Source organism: Erithacus rubecula (genome assembly GCF_903797595.1).
Source record: "Erithacus rubecula genome assembly, chromosome: 4".
Classification (NCBI taxonomy): Eukaryota; Metazoa; Chordata; class Aves; order Passeriformes; family Muscicapidae; genus Erithacus; species Erithacus rubecula.
In genome coordinates, this window is record NC_136686.1 from 43,367,435 (window position 1) to 43,390,828 (window position 23,394).

Consider the following 23,394-nt stretch of genomic DNA (forward strand, 5'->3'; position numbering starts at 1 on the left):
AACACAGCTTCTAGTATTATCCCTAATCAAGCTCAAAATTGATCAAATAAAGATAATTTGTTCAGCTACAAAAGCACAACTACAGAATCACAGATCATTTTGCCTATCACTCTTCTTATCTCAACCCATGACAATACTGTTTGTCTGATTTAATTGCAGCTGTAAATGAAATGCCACACACCCACTTGCTCATTCCTATCCTCCCTGGAGGAAAATTGGAAAGAAAAGGTAAACTTTACAAGTTGAGAAAGAAGAGTTTAATAATGGAAAGGAAATAAAATATAACATTAATAAACAACATAAACTAATACAATAATATTTCCTACTACTATCTTTGCTATTGTTGTTGTTCTTATTATTATATTGAAAGGAGAGAAAGAGGAATAAAACTCAAGAATGGCAAGTGATGCATTGTAAAATTGCTCACCTCCCATTCCCAAGCAGTCATCATTGCCCCCCCAGCCAGCTCCATCCATTTCACACAGAGTATGGCATTCTATGGTATGGAATATCCCTTTGGCCATTTTGGGTCAGCTGTCCTGGCCATGCTTCTTCCTGGATTGTTGTGCACCTTCTCACTGGCAAAGCATGGGAAACTGGAAAGTCCTTGACTTAGGGTAAGCACTATTCAGCAAAATCTGAAGCATCACAGCTATCAACACCATTCTCATTCTAAAGCTAAAATATATAGCAGTGCAAGCAAATTAACTCTAACCTAGCCAAAACCAAGACATACAGCAAAAAGCTCTGGGACAACTGTCGCATCTTCAAATAAAAATTTAAAAAATGAATGTCTGAATTACTGAGAATTCTATCAATATTTCTATCAGTATTTCTATCAATAAAGTAATGTAACCATGTTTACCACAGAAAAATGTGAATCATTGTACAGCCTTCTGAGTCCATGAGTGGACACTAACCTGCAGGCTCATCAGTGTTCTGAACACACTGGTGCCACACACACCTTTCTCTATTTGGCCAGGAACACCCACAAATGTTAATGAAAAGTTCCAAGTTTTAAAGAGTTTGAATGTACAGCATTGCTAATTTCCTAAAGATAGAATTTATGTTATTAACTGTCCTTTTTAAATCAAAATCTACATTCAGTTACAAGTATTAAGACAAATATGTTAATAATATAGAACAATGTAAAGTAACCCTTGAAGTTACCTTATATTGCAATCTCTTTCTGATATTATCACACAAATAAATGAGCATGAATAACATTCTTATCACTTACATGAATTACAGCACTAATATCAATAGCAGAAAGAAATAAGCATCTTCTTAAGGACAGAGGTCAATAAAAGACTGTACACCCACTACTCCTCTGTCTTTAGCTCTTGAAAGTGATAGCTAGTTTTAGCTTTGTAGTTTTTGGACATCAAATTATGTTCTTTATGCCTGTTATTTTTTATATTTTGCTTCACAAGAGAGGTAACAATTTATTTTAATTTCTCAAACTCAGATAATTCAGAATTTTTCAATAAAACAGAAATTGTATTGACTGAAAGAGAAAAAAAACATAGACATATTCCACATGCCCATGCTATTAACTAGGGCCCACTGAGTTCAAGTTCAAAACCTCAATTTGAATTGCAGCTTTCAAGTACTTGTTAAGCAGTCACTACACCAGAGCAAGGGCCATTATCTAAATGAATTGAGTCACAATCTGCCATATTGTCTGAGGCCTCCCAGGGTCATTCACATCTTAGCATGGGAAACCAGGGATTTACTCTCCCACCTCTATGCCTATCTGATTGTGTACCTGGGAAAAAGAAACCTTTTCAAGAAAGCATTTTCTTCAAAATAATACTGTTTCCACAAAAACATTTTATTTATATCTAGCAGTAATATATTTCACCCCAGCCTCAGTAGGAAGCTCTATCTGTCAGTGTAAACCAAGTCTTGAAGTACTCTAGAGTCTACTCTTGCTACAATGGGATTTTTTTCTGATAGAATAATTTACTCAAAATCAGTTGCACCACATTCCCTATAGATGCTGACACACTGCAGTGAAGACAGTAATCTATAAGGGTTCTTTGTCTCAAAAATAAAATAAAGTAAAATAAAATAAAATATCAAACATGAGATCCTGAAAAAAAACAAACAAATAAACAAAAGCCTAAAAAACAACTTACTTTGACTTTCCCACCCCAGTGCAAAATAACCACTGGAGTTTCTAAATGAAAAACCACAGCCCTATAATCTCATTGAAAAGTGCTGTACAATTACCTGCCTTGATTTGTGGCAGGGATATTCTCAGAAACAAGCATTTGTATCCTTGTACATTTCATGAGTAGTTTTGTGTAGTATTCCTCCTGTCATTAAAAAACAGGCAGGTACAATGCTGACATCCTTGTTAATAATAGACAGAAAATGCTAGAACATACTCGTTGTCTAGGATACTGATTTAAAGTACTGAAAAGCTGCACAATTCCTATAAAGACTCTGAGACTAAGGCTTAAAATACTTACTTGATAATGTCTCCTTCAAGAGCAATCACTCGTTTAATGATCTTCTGTTCAGGATTTCTAGGAGACCTGAGACAGGGGATAAGATTACACAATCAGTAACATTCCCATTGTTTTAAAGAAAGCAAAGAAATAGACCTATGAAAGTCATTAGAAGGTTCTGTGTTCTCCCAGAGTTAGCATCAGTCACTGCTCCATGGTGAAGCTACTGCAATTCTTGCCAAGGCATCATTGAAAAGCACCTGATACCTGCTTGCAAACAGCACAATAATCAACACATCTTTTAGCATGAAAAACACACTCCACAACATTAAAAGTAAAGCATCCCACTACCAGTGAGGAGGGTACCTTTGCAAATATATTAATGTATTAAAAACTGAATTCCCCTTCATTTGTGGGGTAAATGTGTTAAACATTTATGTCATACAATCAATTTGGGAGAAAAAAAAATATGCCTATGTTATTTTAATATCTATCACTATTTTAGGTAAGCCATGTCTAGGGAATTGTGGAAGTTGAAAAATAAAACTTCCAAAATTTTCTGAAATTTGCAGCCTCTGAATGCATTGTTTTCAGTTAAAGTTATTTTCCCATAGCATCTTTCATTGAGTAGATTCTGATCATACATTACATAACATGAGAAAGCAAAGATGAACTTGCATGTTCAGCCTGAATATTCCAACAGTCTGAATATCCCAACTTCCTGGATGAATATTATTAGGTAGACCATTAAAAGTGTTATTCTACTGTAGTTTTAACAGGTTAATGTAATATAATGTATATATGCACCACAAATTTTCTTTTTCTTTATACTTGACCTCTACTATTTTACTCTTCAGTTTTAATTATCTAACTATGCAAATTTAGAATAATATCTTCATGTTATTTTAAAAAAACCTTTTTATTTGCTGCTTGTACATAGAAAAGTCAGGGAAGGAACAAACTGTTTTTATCTTCTGTTGATGCTTGGGTTCTCCCTATTAAGGCTTCAAGTACAGTCTGCTAGACACACCACTGACAGAGGTGTATATTACATTTTCATGGTTAAAATCATCTTTGAGCTCATCTCTGGTAAAATGGTAGCACACTAAGATTACACTTCTTTAAAAAGCAAAGCTGAGCTAAGTCTGGATGAAAAGCTTGCCCACACTGCTGCATGACTAAAGGCATTTGAGGTTCACTTCCAGTTCCAGTAATTAAAAAGAAAAATGGGTTCAGGCTTGTTTTTCTTATTTTTAATATAATGCAAAAAAAATATCCAAGTATTTAAAAATTAGTTTGAAGTTCTAATATTTTTTCTAGTTGGCATGCCAATACATTTGAAATAAATTTATCTTTCAAAGTAATTAAGTAAAATTCAAGAAGCCTAATTTTGAATTTCAAAATACCAAAGTTTCCCTTTACAGTTTATCAAGCCTTATTTTCAACAAGCAATGAGGAACAGTGAACACGAATAAAGAGCATAAATAAATAAATAAATAAATAAATAAAACATGAATAAATAAATACGAATAAATATATTTTTATTCCCTAGTCATCACTTGAATTTTCAAATCATTATGTAATTTACAGTAGTATTTTATTTAGCATTAATTTTACCTGAATAGCTGTATATTCCAGTTTAGCCTTGCATTTCATGTTCTACTTTCTTAATGTAGGAACACACAGTTTCATCATATTTTACATGTCGATCTTGGGAGGAATTAATCAAGTTTTAGATGCTTTTATGATTTAAATAAATTGAATATCCACACCACTTTCCAATGATGCTCCTTGCAAGCAACACTTACATCATTGAGCACTCATCTGAGCATTGACCATGGCTGAATCTCAACCAATGCACAGTCTATGAAAAGGCGACAAACCTTTATTACAAGCTGTTATAAATTTAAAATATTTTTTAAGTTCCTTTCTGCAAATTGATTTAATTTTTAATCCATTTAAGCTCAGACTGTAATATTTTTATGTAAAATTTAAGCTATGGAAATAATAATGCATAATGTATTTGATGAAATGTGCATTTCTTAAAGATTGAATAAAAATAAATTTTATGTTCGCTCTCTCAAAATTCTGTTCTGGTTTAACATCTAACTTTCAAAGTAAGATTCTCAGCAACTTCCAAGCAGGCATTTGCACTTGATTGGGATATATATATTGTAATGAAATTTCTGACATCTCCCTTAATTTTCTTTCCTTATGCAAAAATTTCTACTGACCTTGTAAAAACATCTCTCTAAATTGGAGGTATGATTAGTTGTTCTAAGAGTAGTTACATTTTTGCTAGCGATGATATATTTAATATAATATATAATTTAATATAATAATAATATAATTTATCAGAAAAACTTCAAGGAATTTTTTTGCAGATATTTTTATGAAAGAGTAATATTTTTAATATTGGAATCTAGAATATTTTTAAAATAAAATTGATAGTAATATTCATATTAAAATTAATTAAAATTACAAAAGACAGATTAGCAGGCTCAAAGTGGCCATTAATACAGGCACTTTTAGACCAAGGATTTTCAAGAGCTGAGCAGAATGGGTTTTTTTCAAGAGCCAGTGTGGAACCAGGAGGTGAGAGAGAGGTTCTGAAGTGATGGATATTGATGCCTTCCTGAATGGTGTATAGCATTATACTGGGATTTCACTGATTATTGAAATCACAAAAACATACAGGTCATTTCTGTTTTCTACATTCAACCCTACAGAGAACAGTGAGATATCACACTACTACAAAGCACATTTCCCAAGAAAAACAGAAAAATATATATATAGCCAGCAGAAAAATCCACTTTTTAGCAAGCAATTGTCAGATAGAAATAGTGACATTCCCTGAAAACTTTCTCTTTACATATTTAGAAACTAAGTATTTCAGTCAATATTACTCCTAAGCAGCTCCCTTTCAAACACTTGGATTATTTATTTACTCCAGTGGATCCTGCCCAATTTTAAATAATTGCTCCATGAGCTAGATATAATTTGATCAAACATAAAATTTTATAACATTTCTTGGTTTTGTATGTGCCATTTGATTCTTCCTTCATTCTTTGAATTTTCCAAGTACATTCTTCTCAAGAGCATCCACAGCAAATCATGCTTAACTTCAGTTTCTACAGGCTTTTCTAGAGAGAAAACTTTTAGAAAATGTGCTAAGATCCCAGCAAAATAAGTGAAACACAGTCCAACTAAATAAATACTATAACACACAATAATACTTTTTTCATTGAATAAACACTCAGCTTTTTTTTGTACCTATATTAGAAAGAGACCTGATACTGTGAACTCAAAGAAAAAGTGGACAAAATATTTCAAAGGGATAGCTTCAATTAGATACTTTGATGACCTACATGTGTTTAATATTACCAATTTATTATCATAGACAGCCTGTAAAGATTTTGTGCTCACTCTATGAAAATTACAGGAATTTTTATACCCACTTAGAATCCTCTAGAACAGGACAAATAACAGTCATATATTAAAAAGTTGCAGAGAAAAGTGCCTAAAGTTTTCAATCATCTGTTTGATTGAAATATGCATCTGTTTATCTATGTATATGCATATGTATGTATATTACTGTTAGGAAATTACATCACTTTTTATGAGATAGAAGCAAAATGTTTAGGCAGCAGCCTGGAAGTTTGTCTTCTTCAGATTATTCTCAGTTTACTTCAGATTCAGTTTTATGTGATTTGATCATCATTTACATAGAGGCAACTGAAGAAATTAGCACTGTGTTGTAGCATAAACACACTGAAATAAAGAAGATCATATTCTTCAAAATTAAAATTTCTGCCTCTATTTATGTTGCTAATGACAGATACTAAAAAGGATTTAACTCTGCAGAATGGTATAAGAGAGAATTTTTGAGATCTCAGCCTAACATTGTGACCCAAGACATTCACTCAAGTGAGCTCTTCATTCCCCAAAACTAATTCCTCTCTCATCAAAATTCCCACATAGCTGGAGTCTACACTTCTGGGAATTTCCAGGATTGATGCAGGGGGAAAAACATGTCTGTTTGTCTCCTGAAACCATTTGTATCTATATAACAATTTATATCCAATAAATAGCTAGAGAAGTAACTCAAATACAGATGGATAAAAGAATAAGTGGCATTAATATACCTAAAGGTTTGGGAAGTTCACAGTATGATTTTGGTGGTTCTACCTAAAATACATGCTTGGAGGAAGAGGAAACAGAAACAGTGGAGTTAGCTCATTCTTTTTTTCCTGTTGCTCATCCTTACTTCCTGTTGCCAGCACAGCAGCTAATGCTCAAACTCTCTACAGTAGTAAATATGAAGCAATATCAATTCTTTCATTCCTCCTAGTACCACAGCTATGATAGAACATATCCAACATAGACAATTCTAAATAATGCATAAGAATGGAAATTTACTTAATATATGCACATATTTTCTAAATCAAAATATTTTTAATCTGCTTGTTTAGCTTTTTCCCCAGTCCATAACTTTCATCTAAATTCCAGGCTTCTTTATGCAGAAAGAGAATCTCATAATAAATGTAATATCTAATTACATTATAGGTTATGACACAATTTCTATATTGTGGCAAGAAAGAAAAAAATGTTCACACATTTTAATCTTGCTTTTTTTTGTCATTCTTGCCATCAATTTCTTTTGTACAGAATTACTGCATTAAATGTATCCAGTACCAGGTTTAGTATCTGTGGACCTACCAGCACAAGAAAGGTATTAACAACTGGAAAAAAGTGACACTGAAATAATAGTAACAGAAGAGCAATGGCTAAGGAAATTGGGTTTGTGCAGATCAGAAATTAGAAAAAGGGTTCAATTGCTATTGTCATCTAATTGCTGATTAGGAATTTTTGGAAAGGTACACAACAAAAGAGATTAGTAATCAACATGAGTTGCAGCAAGGGAAATTTCAGTGGTGCAGGTTGCCCTGAGAGGCTGAGACATACTCAGAGCTGAATGGGACACAAGTGTGGACAGTCTGACCCAAATTCAACTTGCTTTGAGTGGTTGGTAAGATTAGATAGTCACTAGATGTGCCTTCAGACATAAATTCTTTTTCACTACTACAGCCTTTAGTTATTAAAGTGTATGAAGAATCAGGATGTTAATATCTTAAAATGCAAAATATTTTGTCACAGATGCAAGCCCTGATCACTGATCACTTTATTTATCTGCTGTAGCCCACAGATTATTTTTCTGTGTTTCTCTTGCAGTATCTAATTCTATTATAAGGCATTTTTAAAGAACGTTATGATATCATGTCTCAACATTCTGAGTTGCAAGGAGACTAACATCCAGAGAAATTACTCCACAGTTTAATTATCCTTGCTATTAGGAAATTGCATCTGCATTCGAAATTGAATTTATCCTAGTTCAATTTCAATTTCATGCCTTCTCCTCCAAGGGAGAAACCTCTCAACATCTTATTTCTTCTTCATGAAGAAAGATTTGGGTACATCAGATCTCAAATTTGTCTTGGACTCCTCAGCTAGAATTGCCTAAACTTCTTAGCACAGTTTTCCCATTCCAGGATGCCTTTTCAAACTCCTCCAATATTTTCATTTTCTTCTTAGCCCACATGGGAATCTAGCATTATTCAACTTGGATTATTACTATGCTTAGTAATCAATTAAGCAGAGTAATATAGCTTTGTTTGCTGGCTCAATCAAAAAAATTCTTTCCTGCTTCTTAACATTCCATTTATTGTTTCATAGGCAAAAAGCTTATCCTTTCCTTCCTAGGAGATGGTGTTGAAAAGATACCAAAAGTGACAACTGAACCTTCTCTGAGTTAACTCGTTGCTAAATTAAACAATAAAGTTTGGATCCCTATTTGCACTTCACATTGTATAGAGCATGTTTGTGAACACTGACCATGTGCTCACAAATACTGCAATACTACCCTGTATTCCCTGCACTGCTTCCACACTTGGCCAATGATTACAAAGACAATTGACAAAACCAGCACCTGCCTTTGGAATGCACAATCTGCTGGAAATATTGCTGCCCACAAATGTGCCTCCAACCATATCTACACCTTCACAGCTGAACACAGCCTCTTTGTAAGCTGTCTAATGCTCCACATTAACTCCATAAAAGGCAAATTTCTTGATCAAAATATAATGTGGCAGTAAAGAGAATGCTTGAAGAAACTGAGTAGTTATATTATAGCCTGTATCAAAATTATATTTATCCAGCTGTTTTTCCCCGATATAACATACCAGGTTTGCTTGATAAAATCTACTCCTGAATTAACATTTTTAAGTGTATTTTGGTTTCTAATAATAGAATGAAAAATAAACCATGTGATTATTTTGCTCAGATAAGACATTTCTAATGCTTTTCGCTTTGTTTGAATGTTGCAAATTTATTGCAGGTCATGAAGTAATTTGCATTTTCTCCTTTGTCTTTCAGCCTCTTCAAAAGAGGCATTTTCCAAACAGTATTCCACACCAGAAAAACTGTTTGAGACCATACTTGCCTGTCAGTATCAATGTTTGAACCACTTTCTGGCCTAAAACTCTGTTACACCTTCAGAGGAAGTGAAATAGATTAGATTACCAATTTTTTTTCAAACAGAAATAATATTCTGCAATTATATGCAATTTTGAGAATGTTAGCAGATAATGAGAGCATAAAAAACAGTTCTTCAAATGCTCCTGGATTTCCTCTGGGCTAAATTTGAGGAAGCAGACTCCAGACTTAATAAATACTGGTTTAGTGAAACATTTTGAATTCACCATTTTTCACTCATAATTTATTTTATAAGTACTTAAAGATAGCAGTTGCACCAACTGGCCAGGCATAAGCTCTGGTGATGCTTGATTTGCTCAGCATCTCCAGTGCAAAACATGTACAAAGATATAATTAAAAATATGAGGGAAACTGCTTCTAGGAACATCCTATAATTCCTAACTCCATACTACATTAACACTTCTTAGTCAAACCTCTGCTAAAAAGCAAAATCTTTCACCACCAAAAAAAAAAAAAAATTTGTTTTTACTGAAAGTAGTGTTTTATAATAATTATAGATTCTAAGCATGCACTGGTGGAAAGGTAGTAATTTATTTTTCTTACATTTCAAACTACTTGTGTATAACCTAGAGCAATGCTCACTTGAAATTTCTTGGTGAATTCTGAGCAACCTCTAAACAAAAATAACAATCTGTATAGAATACCTGCATGAAGCCTCGAAAAGGAGTCATACACTTTGTCGTACAGCCACAGTTAGAGCCAATAAACAATTTTCTCAAGCTCTGCACTTTGAAGTGCTCAAGAAACAAGTGGACTTAATGCTGCAGCCTAATCAGTAAAGTGGTGTTCAATCAAAAGTTGGACTCAATCACCTTGGAGGTTTTTACCAATCTTAACAATTCTATGATTCTTGCATGCTTATTCCTCCTTTCCCTTTCTAATGGGCTTCCATTCCTTTCCTTCTATCTACACTCTGATTTAGTCTTGAGCTTTCAAGCAGAGCAGGAAGTAACTCTCTAAAGTGAAAAATTAGCTTCCATGTAAATAAACATCCATAATGTTGTCTCCTGGCACCAGACATTATTTAGCAGAGACCTCCTACACTAAGGACAGAGTTGTAGGGAAATTAATAAAGGTCAGCATAATTTCAAAACAACTAAGTTTTCCCTGGTATATCTACAGCATGCTATAGAATTGCAACCTCAATGTATGATAAGACAGCAGCAGATTTTGTTTTGCATAGGTGTTGGAAGGATATTCCAAATAATTTAATCTTCATCAACAGATAACTACAGATTCTCCCCAGTATTAACTAGATGCATGATTCCTACACAACAAAATTAATCAGTCTTTTCTACACTTTAGATCAGGCAATTAAAACTGTGTATCTGAAAAACTTTCAGAAATATATACAAAATGAAGTAAAAAAATAATTTAAAAATACATCTCCATTAGAAATTACAATTTTTAAATTATATCTAGTTAGCTACAGTAAGACAAGGGGGGGAAAAAGGAGGACCAGTGAAAACTCTAAATAAAATGTTTCACAGCAATAAAACTAATTGCTACTGCAAAACAACTCTGAAAAAACCTCAAAATACTACAGTAACTTGGAAGTATAGCTACTAATTTGATGTAAAATCACATTAAACTGTTTCTCAGCCTTCCAATCTAAGCACTTTGAGGTTAAATGACTCAGCTGCTTGTAATGCAGGCTGTGTAATCACAATAGTTATGTGCACTTGACCTTCTTCCTGTTAACAGAGAGACTCAATTAATTACTTGCTGTTTTAACTGGCCATTTCACCTCATCTTCACCTTTTTCAAAAGGGCTGAGAAACTCTACCTTAACCTTTGACTTTGGAAGCATACAGAGAAATATTTATCTACCAAATAGGAAGTTAGCCTGATCTAGGAATGAGAATACCTGGGTTTCTATGCTTAAGTCAAAAACAGTAATACATGCATTGTTTCATTAACCACTATGCTGTATTGTAGGAACCACATTTCATCTTAACCACAGCTGCCCAAACATTCTACCTTGTAATGGAAATAAAATCTTACTTCCATCACAACAGACAACAAAGGGAAATGAACAGAGAACAGCAAAATCTCACCAAACGCTTGAAAATAATTCTTACATTTCCATATGGGATATTAGATAGAAATAACACAAATAATCTACACATTGCCTATTAAAATTATTTAAAAAAATTATTATGCATGCTGTAATATACAGTTCTATATCTTTTTCCATTCTGTGTTCTGGGCAATTCTTCCAAGAGTACAAAATTAAGTAATCAGTTGCTCACCCTAAAATGGCAATTGTATCTACACACCACACATGGTGCTGCAAGTTTCAGTCATTATTCCTTTTTGATGGAGTTCCAAAAAAATTCTCTAGTTATAAAATGCCACCACAACTAGTAAAAAAAAAGTACTGGATGCATTTTTAGGTGTTAAAAACCTGATCAAGGAACCAAAATATTATGTCTTTTGAGGTAATAAACATTAAGAAATCTGCTTCTCATACTGTCTCTCATGGAGACTAATTTTAGCATGTCAGATAGGATTAGCATTATATTTAGTTAAAAAATGATCACTAAAGAAGCCAAAGTTTTTATCTATTTTGAAATCACCTAAACTCCATCAGCACATTGCTTTTTAATTTTTTCTGATGCTGTTTCAAGCACCTGTTGTGAAAATCTCTTTCTTGATAATTCTAAGTAGCTGGATATATTTTCTCCAGTGTAATCTCAGCTACAGTCAAGAACCTAAGCCTTTCAGAGGAGTTAAGTCTCTTATAGTCAATGCACAGAATGTAACAATTAAAGTGGGATGAATCAGACTTCAGAGTGGTGTTTCTCTACTCAATGACTACAAAAGAAGACAGACATCAGCTCAGTCTAGCCATCTTAACATTAAATGATTAAACTGCTTAAAAATATTATTTCATCTACCTATAAATATCTATAGCAGATTTTGTTTTTCAAATAGCACAGAAAAATAAGTATTAACAGTGAGGTAAACAAAAGACCAATAACAATATAATGTATTTTTTTTATATAGTTGTAATATACCTTCTTAGTGAAAAATAGTTGAAGAATACACACATGTCAACGTCAATTCACCGAAACCCAAACAAACCATCAATTTAAAGTTCCCTACAGAGGTCAATAGAAGTCCTGACTTCAGAATTATCTTTTTTTCTTTTTCTAAATAGTGCTGCATGCAATACAAATACTTTTTTTCGTATTTGTGACAAACAAAATGAAAATCTGCTATATTCCATCTTGTAGAACATAAATATGGAACTTTAGCTAAGAAAAAATTTTGTAACTCTATTCATCGTCATCAAAAAAACCCGTCCATATGATATGAATACTAAATATCTCTATGTTCTTCTTAAGCATACAAATATATAAATTATTTTTAGACTGTACAACATTAACTTCACTGGAACTTGTATACAGTTATGTCATGAAATAACATTTCAGATATAGAGAGTGCTGCTATGGATAAGTGATTTATACTGCTGAAAATTTAGACTACAGAAAAAAAATTGAAAATAAACATTAGCAAAACACAACCACAGCTAAAAAATATCATTTGCAGAAGTTACGAGACTATTGGACAAGGTAAAACTTCTCACAATAAAAAGAAACCAACCTGAAGTTGGATATTTTTGCTTCACAGCTTCTGCTTTTATCTCAGATACAGAATCAACTGCAGGTGTCCATCCTGCAGATGACGTCAAGCTGAATCACCATAGATTGGCTGCTGTGACAGAAATCCTTGTAGTAACAGAATTTATGACCTGCTTATGAGGATTTAGCAAAGAGAGGCAAAGGCAAATTGAACAGGGAGGGTTTTTTTCACATGATATTCTATCCCAAAACGTGATCTGTGTCAGCAGGTCATCAAGCATTTTGCTCCATTTGGTACTAATTGCATTATCATGTACTTATGTGCTTCCACAGAAAGAAGGGACCCTGCACATTAACAAAGGATTCTGAGCTGTAAAACATTTCTTCTCTAGTATGATGAAAAATATTTTTATTTAAAATATTAAGAAATAAATAAGAAGTATGATCAACAGTTAACAGTTTAAATGACTAAAATATTTATATCTATACATATTTTAAAAAATATTTTAAAATATCTACAGATTATTTTTCCCTCCATGCACATCACTTTACAAGCTTTTTAGACAGTGCTGCCCTTTGCTGTGAAGGCCAATGTGCTCTCCCCCTGCCCCAGCTGTGCACACAGCCTCAGGCTTTGGGCTGCACACTTGCTTCCCAGCTCTTCCCACACTCCAGTCTGCCCTGGTTATTCCACCCAGAATGAATTCTTCAGTCTCAGGCAGCAGCAAACCCCATCCTAGCCCCATCCAGCCTGTCAAACCCAAGCCTGTGTGACAGTTTCCCACTGAAGGTCCCTGTCACCATTTTCTCTGAGGAAGTGATGTGCTGCCCAGAATATGGCTAGATAAGGGAGGGACTGGCAGAAGAGAAAAGATGGGAGAGAGAAAAACAGACTAAATCTTGAAGACACTTTCTTCATATTCTGAGGACTAATTCCTCTTCACCCTCTATCCATGGGACTAACGCTCAAACAAATTATTCCTAATTTTTTATCTTCACCTTTTAAACTGAATCCATGAAGAACAAGGTGAATTCCAGTTTTACTAAAATTTGAAATTTTTGTACCAGTCTTAAAATTCTTTTAACCCATTGATCCATTGGCTTGGGATTTTTAAAATAGAATTTCTTATTTCTGACAGTTTTATAGAACACACACACAAAAAAAATCTGCTCACAGAAAACAGCCAGAGAGATAGCAAAGCAAAATGCAAGCCAGAAGGACTAATGACACAAGCTTGTATGAGAAATTAGTATGGAAGAATAATTCTTTATTTTTTAGTGACTGGAAGTATTGGCAGTATTAGCAGCATGAAAACTTGGGAGGAAAAATGCAAGATATGGCGTGGGATTAAAAAAACTTTTCAGAAATTCTCCTGGCTCTACTGCTGAATATTTTAAATATGTAGTTTACATATTATTCTGTATATTTCAGACAATCTTGGCAAATTCTTAACCGTGTTAACTGTCTCTGCTGTCAGAGAATATCAATTAGAAACACAAAAAGGTTAATTCAGCTAATTCAAACTTTGCATTGTTGCCTTTGCCATTCCAATTTTAAGCCTTTACATTTTCATTAACAGAGTATATCCACAACAAGTTTGAAACAAAGACTTTCATGCATCTGGGATTGAGAGAAACTCTTTCACACCCTTATTGTAAGAAAGCAAGAACAACAATACAAATTATTTGGTTATGAACAGCTGAAAAGTAAGAGTAAAAATTGGGAAATCATAGTTCTTTTCAACACTGGTGACTACTGCATCACAAAATTAATTATTTAGAACAGCCTAATCTTATAATGTTGATTCTCCAAAGGTTATTCTACTACATTTCTGATCAGTACTTGTTGCAGTCAAAAAGCATATACTGGAATGTATTTAAGCTGTATGATGCAGCTGTATACTTCTAAAGATAGCTTTTGCATATGTGCTTCAAATGATGCATCACTACAGAAATGGTTACTAACACAGTTCCTTAAAATTTAAGCTGGCAATATGTTTAGAAAGTAGGATAATGGTAAGGCTGTCAGAGCCATAATGTTAGAAGTATACCTTACTCCCCTGAAAGAAGCTGTGCAAAAGTATAAAAAGATTAGTTCAAAGGATTTATTTATATAATTCAGAAACAGTAAGATTAGGTTAAGTTTCTTTTTAACTGAACAGCAATACTAAGACTTACTACTTATGTAACTCTCTGGACATTCAAAGCACTGAGTGACTGACATTTGTGATTTATGGTGTTTGATAAGAAGCTGCCAGTGTACTCATCTATGCTATTCAAGTTTGCTGTGCAGGCAGTATGCAATGGAACTAAGCTTTATAAATGATTAATTGGAACATAATCAAAATGTTATTAAAAAATAGTTGTCACATTTGAAACACTAGATATTTCTCTGCTTTGTGATCAGTTCAAGTTGTCAAGATGAGTTGCCAGCAGCAAAACAACTAGTGACAGGCAAGGAGTGTTCATCAGGCAAGGATGCTTGTGGTACAAATCTGTCATATAAAACATAATGGGAATCCCTCAGATTCCTGCCTGTTTGTCAGCTTGGAGGAGGAAAAAAATGAAAGCTGTTCTTCCATTAGATGCTCACAAGTGTGTCTGCTAGAATTAGGCAATATTAACTGTTTGAATGTAGTGAAGAGCAAGTGTCCCCACAAAGACAAGCCAATTCCTTCACAGGGATGGGGGATTCTGAACTCTTGCACACGTTTCCACAAAGGGCAACACTCACATGTGGGTCACTTCAGTCAATGCAATCACTGAAATAATAGACACTTGTTTGAACTTTATTATACTTCTGTTTCATAAAGAAAGCATGGGGAATTATGCATTAAAGAAATATTTGAAATATCTCCCCACTATCATTACATGTTGTCTTTAATTGAGAGAGGAATGTACATTACACAGCATTCTATACAGACATTTTATAATCAGATAACAGATTAACTGTGACTGCAACAAAGTCACTGCTGGATGAAAAAATATGGAGAACAATGCATCTAATTTGTGCTCTTTTTCAGTTCCTATGTTTATAAAGAAAACTGCAAAATTTCAGGATTTTCATGTGGTATCTACAATGAAAAAAATACAGCATGAATACCTGTCCTGAGTCTGAAGGCAAAGTCTAAAGTAGATTTAAGAATAAGCATCTCAAAGAAACCTGACAGTCTGGGCTGAACTTCTGAATGAAAGCAAGTAGTCAGTGGCTATACTTCAACATAATGATAATACATTTGGCATTATCTTGGCCCAAATGGGTGACTTCATGGCTTATTCACCAGAGCTCTTTCTTCCTTTGTTCTATATACCTTAGGGTCAATAAGGAAGGGAAAAAGCCCTGAGCCTGACTTCTTACATGTACAGGGTTAGTGTGTACATGGTAGGAATGCACATCACATGAAGCTGCTTCTTACATCCCTACAAAAATGGGATATGTACAAAAGTCTATTATCTGCTTGATGGCAATTATCATTGCTACTAGTCAGCATCAACTCTAAGACAAAGTCACTCCAGCTTCCAGTAAAAGAAGGATCAAATTATTTTTTCTCTTTCAGGAGCTAAAGAGTAAAATATGGGTAGCTGCCATGAAACAACTATGTTGATATTGTACATGTAGGCCTGAGATTTCAGGTCATGAGATTTCACCATGTAACTTGATATTGAGTCTAATAACTTGTGATTGACTAAAACACAACTTGGCATCCTACTTTCATTTGAAGATTTCATTTGAAGAAATGGTCACTTTCTATTGCATTTTTGTCCAACATACTTTAAAGTTTTTCTCAAAATTAAGTTTGATGTACAGAATAGGGTCAAACAGAAAAACTTCCAGTGCTCATCTTTATGCATGATGAACTCTGCACAATTTTAGAAGAGTTTCTCTTCTTGAAGACATGGATGAGGAACATTTAAAACTATTTTACATCCTGAGAGTCATTAGCCAATTCAAAGACAGATGCAAGATCTTTTTTCGTTTAAAAAACTTACTCTGCTTTCACCATTACTACATTGTGAATAATTTAATGCTGCCTGCTTGAAAACAATTAAACAAGGGAAAAGAAACCTTGCAGTCCCCTCACATTATTTCCCGTAGTCATTCATCTTCATTTCTTTAAACTTTGTTCCCACTTCTGTTCCACTAACTTACATTAGCTGGTGCAAACATTGGGTGAACTAGAAGAAATGGAGCCAAAGGAAAACCTCATTTAAAAAAAAAAAGGAAAATAAAATAAAAATTAAAAAAAAAATCCAAGTGCACAAACCAAATCACACTATAACCTAAAGCATTGTGTAGCTTCTGTTTGTGTTAGTGGGGAAATAGAAGAATCAGTAACAGATTTCTCTCTTCTTGACTTTCATGTTTTGGTGCATTGAAATGGTTAACTTGACTGAATTAAGAACATAGACATCTAAGTAGAAAAATTTTGCAAGGTCAGGTAGACTAATAGGAAGCCTGACTAACAGCATATGACCCAAATAAACAATAAAGTAAACAAGCATAAAGTAAAAACTATTATTTGACTAATTTGAACAGTCACATGAAAGGAGATGCATAAAAATAGTTCTTCAATCCCTAACAGCTGAGTTCTGGTCCATCTAGGGGACAGTTGGTTAAATAAATTTATGCAACATTCTTGTTTGCCAGATCTCGGATCACACTGAGTCTTTTAAACACATTCTCAGTCCTGGTTAGATGTAGTCCAGTGTTTGCAAAAGTCAGCAGAGTTATAACTATACCCAAAAAGGTAAAACAAAAATTCAGATTTTCTGGAAAATCACAACCTACCTACAAAAAACTCCAAATATAAAGAAGTACAAAGTTTATGGATTACATTTAACAGTAAAACAGTGTTTCCTCAAGAAAAAATTTGTAAGCTACAGTAACAGCTCCTAATCATATTCTGAACAAAAATGTACTATTTCTTTTATTAAAAAAATAATGGTATTAAGATGTTGGGTTTGGAGATAAGGCAAAAAGAGGGAATAAAAACTTGTGTAAACTAGAATTTTTAACACTGAGTTCATTTGTGAATGTGTTGTATACTACTTGCAGCAGTTCCATGAGACTGCATACATTCCAGAAAAATTTTAGACTTTAAGTATCTTAATGAGACAGATGCAGTCTTCTCCTCAACTGTTGAATAACAATTTCATCACTCATGTAGTGAAGCAGAAAATGTACGAATGAAATTAGAAAAACCTTCTCCATTTGAATATAACAAGCTCTTCAATGCATAATAAATTTTGGAAAGAAAATTAGCCATATAAACACTAATGTGCACTGTGTATTTAATGATTTTTATCATGTGTGGAAATGCAGTGCTCTACTCAATTGATCAGTTTATAATCATACAAAAATTAGAAAGTACTAACACAGTTCAAGTGAAATGTTATAAAATGAGCAGTGGTACTAGATGCCCAGCTTAGGATGCCTGAGGGTCTTATTTATTTTTTTTTTCTACTTTAAAGTGGGTCAAAAAGTCAAAGGTATATAGAAAAAAATTTATTTTGTCAATTGTAAGCAATCTGAAGGACCACTAATGGTGAGTTATACATAACTTGTGAGAGCTTATATCACTCAATCTTGCATTGGTGAATTGGCATGATCTGTGAATTTGCACATTCAACATCAAAACGAGATAATTATTAGACCTCCAATTAGCCAGAGATATTTTTGCCCTCAGGAAAAGGCAGAACCTTCTTGTAACACTTAAGAGGCAAATGCATTATTTTCTTATAGGATGTTGCTAGTCCTGATCCACAAATTTGACTCTCTGGTTTGACCTTATAGGACCTTCAGGCTTCATGCCTGAAGACTTGTCTGGCAGGCTGGACACTCAGCTGCCCCAATCCCACACTGGCCTTGTCCCACACTGCTTTTCATAGAACATCAAGTTGGAAGGGACCCATAAGGATCATCTAGTCCAAATCCCTACTCCTTGCAGGAGTATCTAAGTTATATGCTGAGTCCTGCCCTGATGGTCCTTGGACTCTCTCAGGTGCTATGGCCATTTCCTCAGGGGAGCCTGTTCCACTGCCCAACCACCCTCTGGGTGAAAAACCTTTTCCTAACACTCAGTCTGAATTTCCCCTGATACAGCTTCATTCCATTTCCATTTCCAAGCTCCTCCAGCTTGCAGCACTACCTATTCCCATACAAGATATTTGTACATTCCTTTGAGGGGACAGAGCAGAGCCTTATACACCCTTTTAAAAGGAGCAGTTGTAACATAAAATATTTTTTGCAGGGCTGCAGGCCTGTCCCCAAGGCCTGAGGGACTGCCCTGGCACCCAACTGTCCACTGCTCCCTGTGCCCCTTCTGTTCTTGCCTGTTCCTGTCACTCTCTGAGGGTTTGCAGTTTCAGCTCTATGCTCAGGCCACCCACTAAACCAGAATGCCTTTGTCTTAATTCATATAGCTCTAAAGAGCTACAAGGACCTGATTAGCAATGACAAAGTGGCTTCAACATAACTGAAATAAATTTTTAATTACTTTAATTAAACAAATGCAAATTTCCCAGTGCAGATGAGTTTAAACCAGTTTAACAAAGATCTAGTGCATTTCCATGCATGTTCTTGATTCTTCTTATTTGCTATCCCTTGAGGATGGCAAAAAAATGAAAGCTTCCATGTGTTGAGTAAAATGTTTGCTTCCGTAAGATCATTCCACAAAACTAGATAAGCAGCTCAGGGCAAGAAAGAAAATTGCTACTTTGAGCAGAAAAGAGGAAGTTTCACAGGTTTTGACATCTCTTCAGGGCAATGAGCAACCCCATGCTAAAATCTAGACTGTCAGGGAGCAGGAGACTAAGCTTCACTAAACTGTGGGATGGAATGGTTGGGTGATGAACAGGACTGAAGGACAGAAATAGTTTTATCATGCAGAAACTGGCAGTGGTATGATTAGACAATTACAACAGGGGAATTTATGAAGTCACCAAACTTCTGGGAGAATTTACAAGCTTAGGCTGGAAATCAGTAATTAACAGCATTCACCAAACTAGTAACAAAGATGTTGAGAGTAGTAACTACTGTAGAGTGATAGCAATTTTTTTTTACTTGCTTGAACTCAAATCCGTTTCTGAGACAAACACAGTTTTTGGTTAAATCAGTTCAAGCAATTCTGAGGTTTGGTGACCAAAGTTAAAAGTGAACAACTTCAGTAGAACCAAGAGCCTGTTATCTGCCAAGGGTAGTTTCCTACATGGCCATCACAGAGCATGGTAATTATGGTGACAGCAGGGGAGGAATGGGCCCTGATACCTCCTGCACCAATGCTGCTGAATTCACCATCACATGGGCAGAGCTGAGCAACACTCTGTCTCACATCACCAACCCACTCACTCCCTCCCTCAGCTACAGTCCTGCTATTTTCAAGTCCTCTGCTTCATTAAACCTTAAAAGGACTCTGATTACAGGCCATACTTGGGAAGTGGTAAAATGCTCTTTTTTTGTTTTCTCCTCTGTAATTAATACAAGTCTGTAGAATCTTGCTCTCACATTTCCAAAGTAGTTCCATTTCTGTTTACTTTTTCCTAACAGCAAGAGCAATTCATGCCTTCTCTAACTTGAGTGGGTATTCAGATTGGGTTCCATCTGCCCTTCTAAGTAGGAGTGGGGTATTTTTACAGTATTTACTGTAGCACTAAATGGTCAGTGTGGCCACAGGTGATTTAGCAGATTACAGAAGGCAATGAGACACTTCTAAAAACATTTTCCCACTTTGAATTATATCTGCTGAAATAAAATCCTGCAGGAACAAACAGTTTTGACAGATTACATATGTACAATATCTTACTGCAAAAACCTACTGTTTACATGATTAACTCCACAATAGATTTTTTGAAAGTTGAAAAATCTCATAAAGATACTTACTGTTTTCAAGTTTTTGCAAAATAAAGGCTATCAAGCTACATTTAAATACTTAAAATAATCACCTCATTAAAAAAAATGTATCATTGAAATGGAAATTTTAGAGGTGTCTAAAATTATCACTGTTTACATAGGAGCTCACTTGTCAAAGTGACTTGCCAGCTATTATAGACCAAGTACACTTTGCACAATGTGTTCAACTGTGCTAATCATTCTGTCTCTCTTCCAGAAAAGATACAATCATGTAAATAGGCCCACTGACATCTAAGGCTGAGGAATGATCTCCATATTCAAGAACAGATTATATCCTGTCCTGCCATTGTCATTCTGGAAATTTTCTATGTGAGTCCCAAAGCAAACATGAAGCTAGATTAGCCAGCACACCAACCCATTCCTGCTCTGGAGAGAGGAAAATATTGAGTTCTAACTAACTTCTTAAAGTGAAAGGATTAAATGATATCTCAAAAGAAGTCGTATTACCTCTCCTTTCTCACTGAGGGTTATTACAAACTTCTGACAAATTTTTTTTTCTTTTTCCTTGTAATTTTTTGTTTCCATAGTTTCACTGAAGTAAGTCTATTTCTTTTTTTCCACAACTGCCTATATTTTTCCTCTTTGCAAAGATGCTATTTACTGTGAAAATACATTCAATTTAGTGTTTTTTTCTAATTTTGAGGAACAGTGAGATTCTGTTAGATAGAATGGGAAACAAACCAAAAAAAGATTTTGTAATACTGAAAATATTAAAAACTTAATTTTCAACTTAAAAATATTTTCAACAGCATATAAAATCACCTAAATGTACAGACATAATTAGCAATAATAAAAAGAAAAATTCATGTCTTCTGTTTTGTTGATTATAAAAGGATCAAGAAGAATGAAAATGGGAATTTTGCCTCTACTCCTGAGAAATCAGCTGCTCTTAAAACAACCAAAAGTCAAGTATGAAATTACAGAGACTCCTTACCTGTTGTGAACTTTGGCTATTCAATTCCAAATAAGAAGCTTTTTACTGTTTTACTGTTAATGCTACAAATCAAGGACAATTTACTTTGCTTCTAAAAAAAAAAAAAAAAAAAAAAACCAAAAAAACTAAGATGGTATTCTTTTCTAGGAAAGAGCAAGTTAATACAAAATAAGTTACAGTACTTGGTTTAGCTCCCATGGAACTAAATGTTGGAAAAACTTCCACTCATTTAACCAAGCCAAAACCAAGCCTGTAGTTCTCATTTGAAATCCTAATGACTATACCAAGAAAAACTGTAAATAACTACTAAAAAAACTATAACCCATAGTCTTGTCTTCAAATGCAGCTCAAGATTTGAAGTTTAACCAACCAACTCATGAATTTTAAAGATTATGGTACAGGGATTATTTTTCTTCTTAGGATGTTTACCTTTGTGTTCAGAAACTGAAAAGCAGCTTTCAAGACACATTTTGAGAAAAATAAATCATATCAGTCCTGATGCAGACTTCTTTGAAAGGACATGGAGATACTTTTAAATGCTGCCTGTTCCAAAGAAGAGAGTTTTAGTCCTCCTGGGGATCTACCTAAAAAATCCACAGACAAGCAAATGGCACTTGAATAATTTTTGAAACATAATTGAAATACAGTAATATGTTATAGCATTTGAAACCACAGACTTGCATGTTAGTAATGAGTAGAAAAATTATTCCTTCACTATTACTGTAAGCATGGTGTGGATGTTTTATTGTCATCCAACAACATGTCAAGTAAAACATCTTTAAGACAACCTGTTTTCACCAATGCCTTTAAGAATAAATTTGATTAAAACAAATATGTTCTTTTTCTGCAAAACAACTTCTGTCATTACACCTTTCTATTAGTTAATTGCATTTCTAAATGTCTTGGCAAGAATTTCATACTATACAGCAGATTTATTGGTAGCTCTAATAAGACCAGTCATGCATTTGTTTATGTGAAACCTCCATCCAAAAGCATCAACATTCTAAGACAATATCAAGAGACTTACAATTAAGGCATACATTCAGATTTAGACTATTTTCTATATTTATTCAGATTACCAGTTTCACAGTGAATATACTGGTGTTGTCCTTGTATCTCACTTGCATACAATACCCAGAGTTAAACTAATTTGGCTAACATCCAGCTACATATCACACAATTAAAATTATCACTCTCTTGGCCAACATTCAATGGGTCAGAAAGGAAATGAAAAATGAAAGATGTTGCTTCTTGAGCTTTAACCACACCTTGGTGTTACCCAAAAATTACTCTTTTTTTTCTATTCATAGGTAATAATATCTGCACTAATAGCAATTAAAACATAAGCAAATGTTCTACATAAACCAAATAACTTCTGAATGATAGATTGCAGGCCACGGCCACTAAAAGCTGTAAGTGAATTCTTACAATTAAATTGATAAACAATCAAAAAACAAGATGAAAACACTGACTAGCAAGAAGAAAGTGAAAGCAAAGAAATCAAAAAAGTTTTCAATAAATACTTTGTCAGTTAAATGCATAATATATATAATAGTGGCCAAGGAAAACAACAATAAGCTTTGTTACTCTGCACTTAATTCAAATTGTTGAAATGTTATGTGTGAATTTACTAAAAAGAACAAATATTAGTGACATTCAAACAGAGAAGCAAAGGAAATGTAACTTCTTATTTGTTCTTTGGATACCCCTGAGATTGAATACCTTGCAGAGGCTAGAATTTTGAATACAAGAATGCCAAATACAGTGTCTGTTTCAGATAAAATCACATGAAAGGGTCTGATGGAATACCATCACCACTACTGGTAAGACATTTGATTCCTGCAACATCTTACATGTGATCTGCATCAGATTCAGGCCTGAATCTCCTAAAAACACAACTCAAAGAAGAAGAATGTTATCAATTTTTTAATATAATTTTTTCTAATCTTCTTAAAC

At 34.1% G+C, this 23,394-nt stretch overlaps 1 protein-coding gene across 3 annotated transcripts in view; it reads right to left on the bottom strand.

Moving 5' to 3' along the window:
- IMMP2L (inner mitochondrial membrane peptidase subunit 2) overlaps positions 1-23,394 on the bottom strand; it is a 402,416-nt gene that overhangs the window by 132,664 nt on the left and 246,358 nt on the right. For all 3 annotated transcript variants that reach the window (XM_079303729.1, XM_079303728.1, XM_079303730.1), the window contains exon 4: positions 2,478-2,543. In XM_079303729.1, the coding sequence (XP_079159855.1) occupies positions 2,478-2,543 (66 nt within the window). The remainder of the gene's footprint in view (positions 1-2,477; positions 2,544-23,394) is intronic.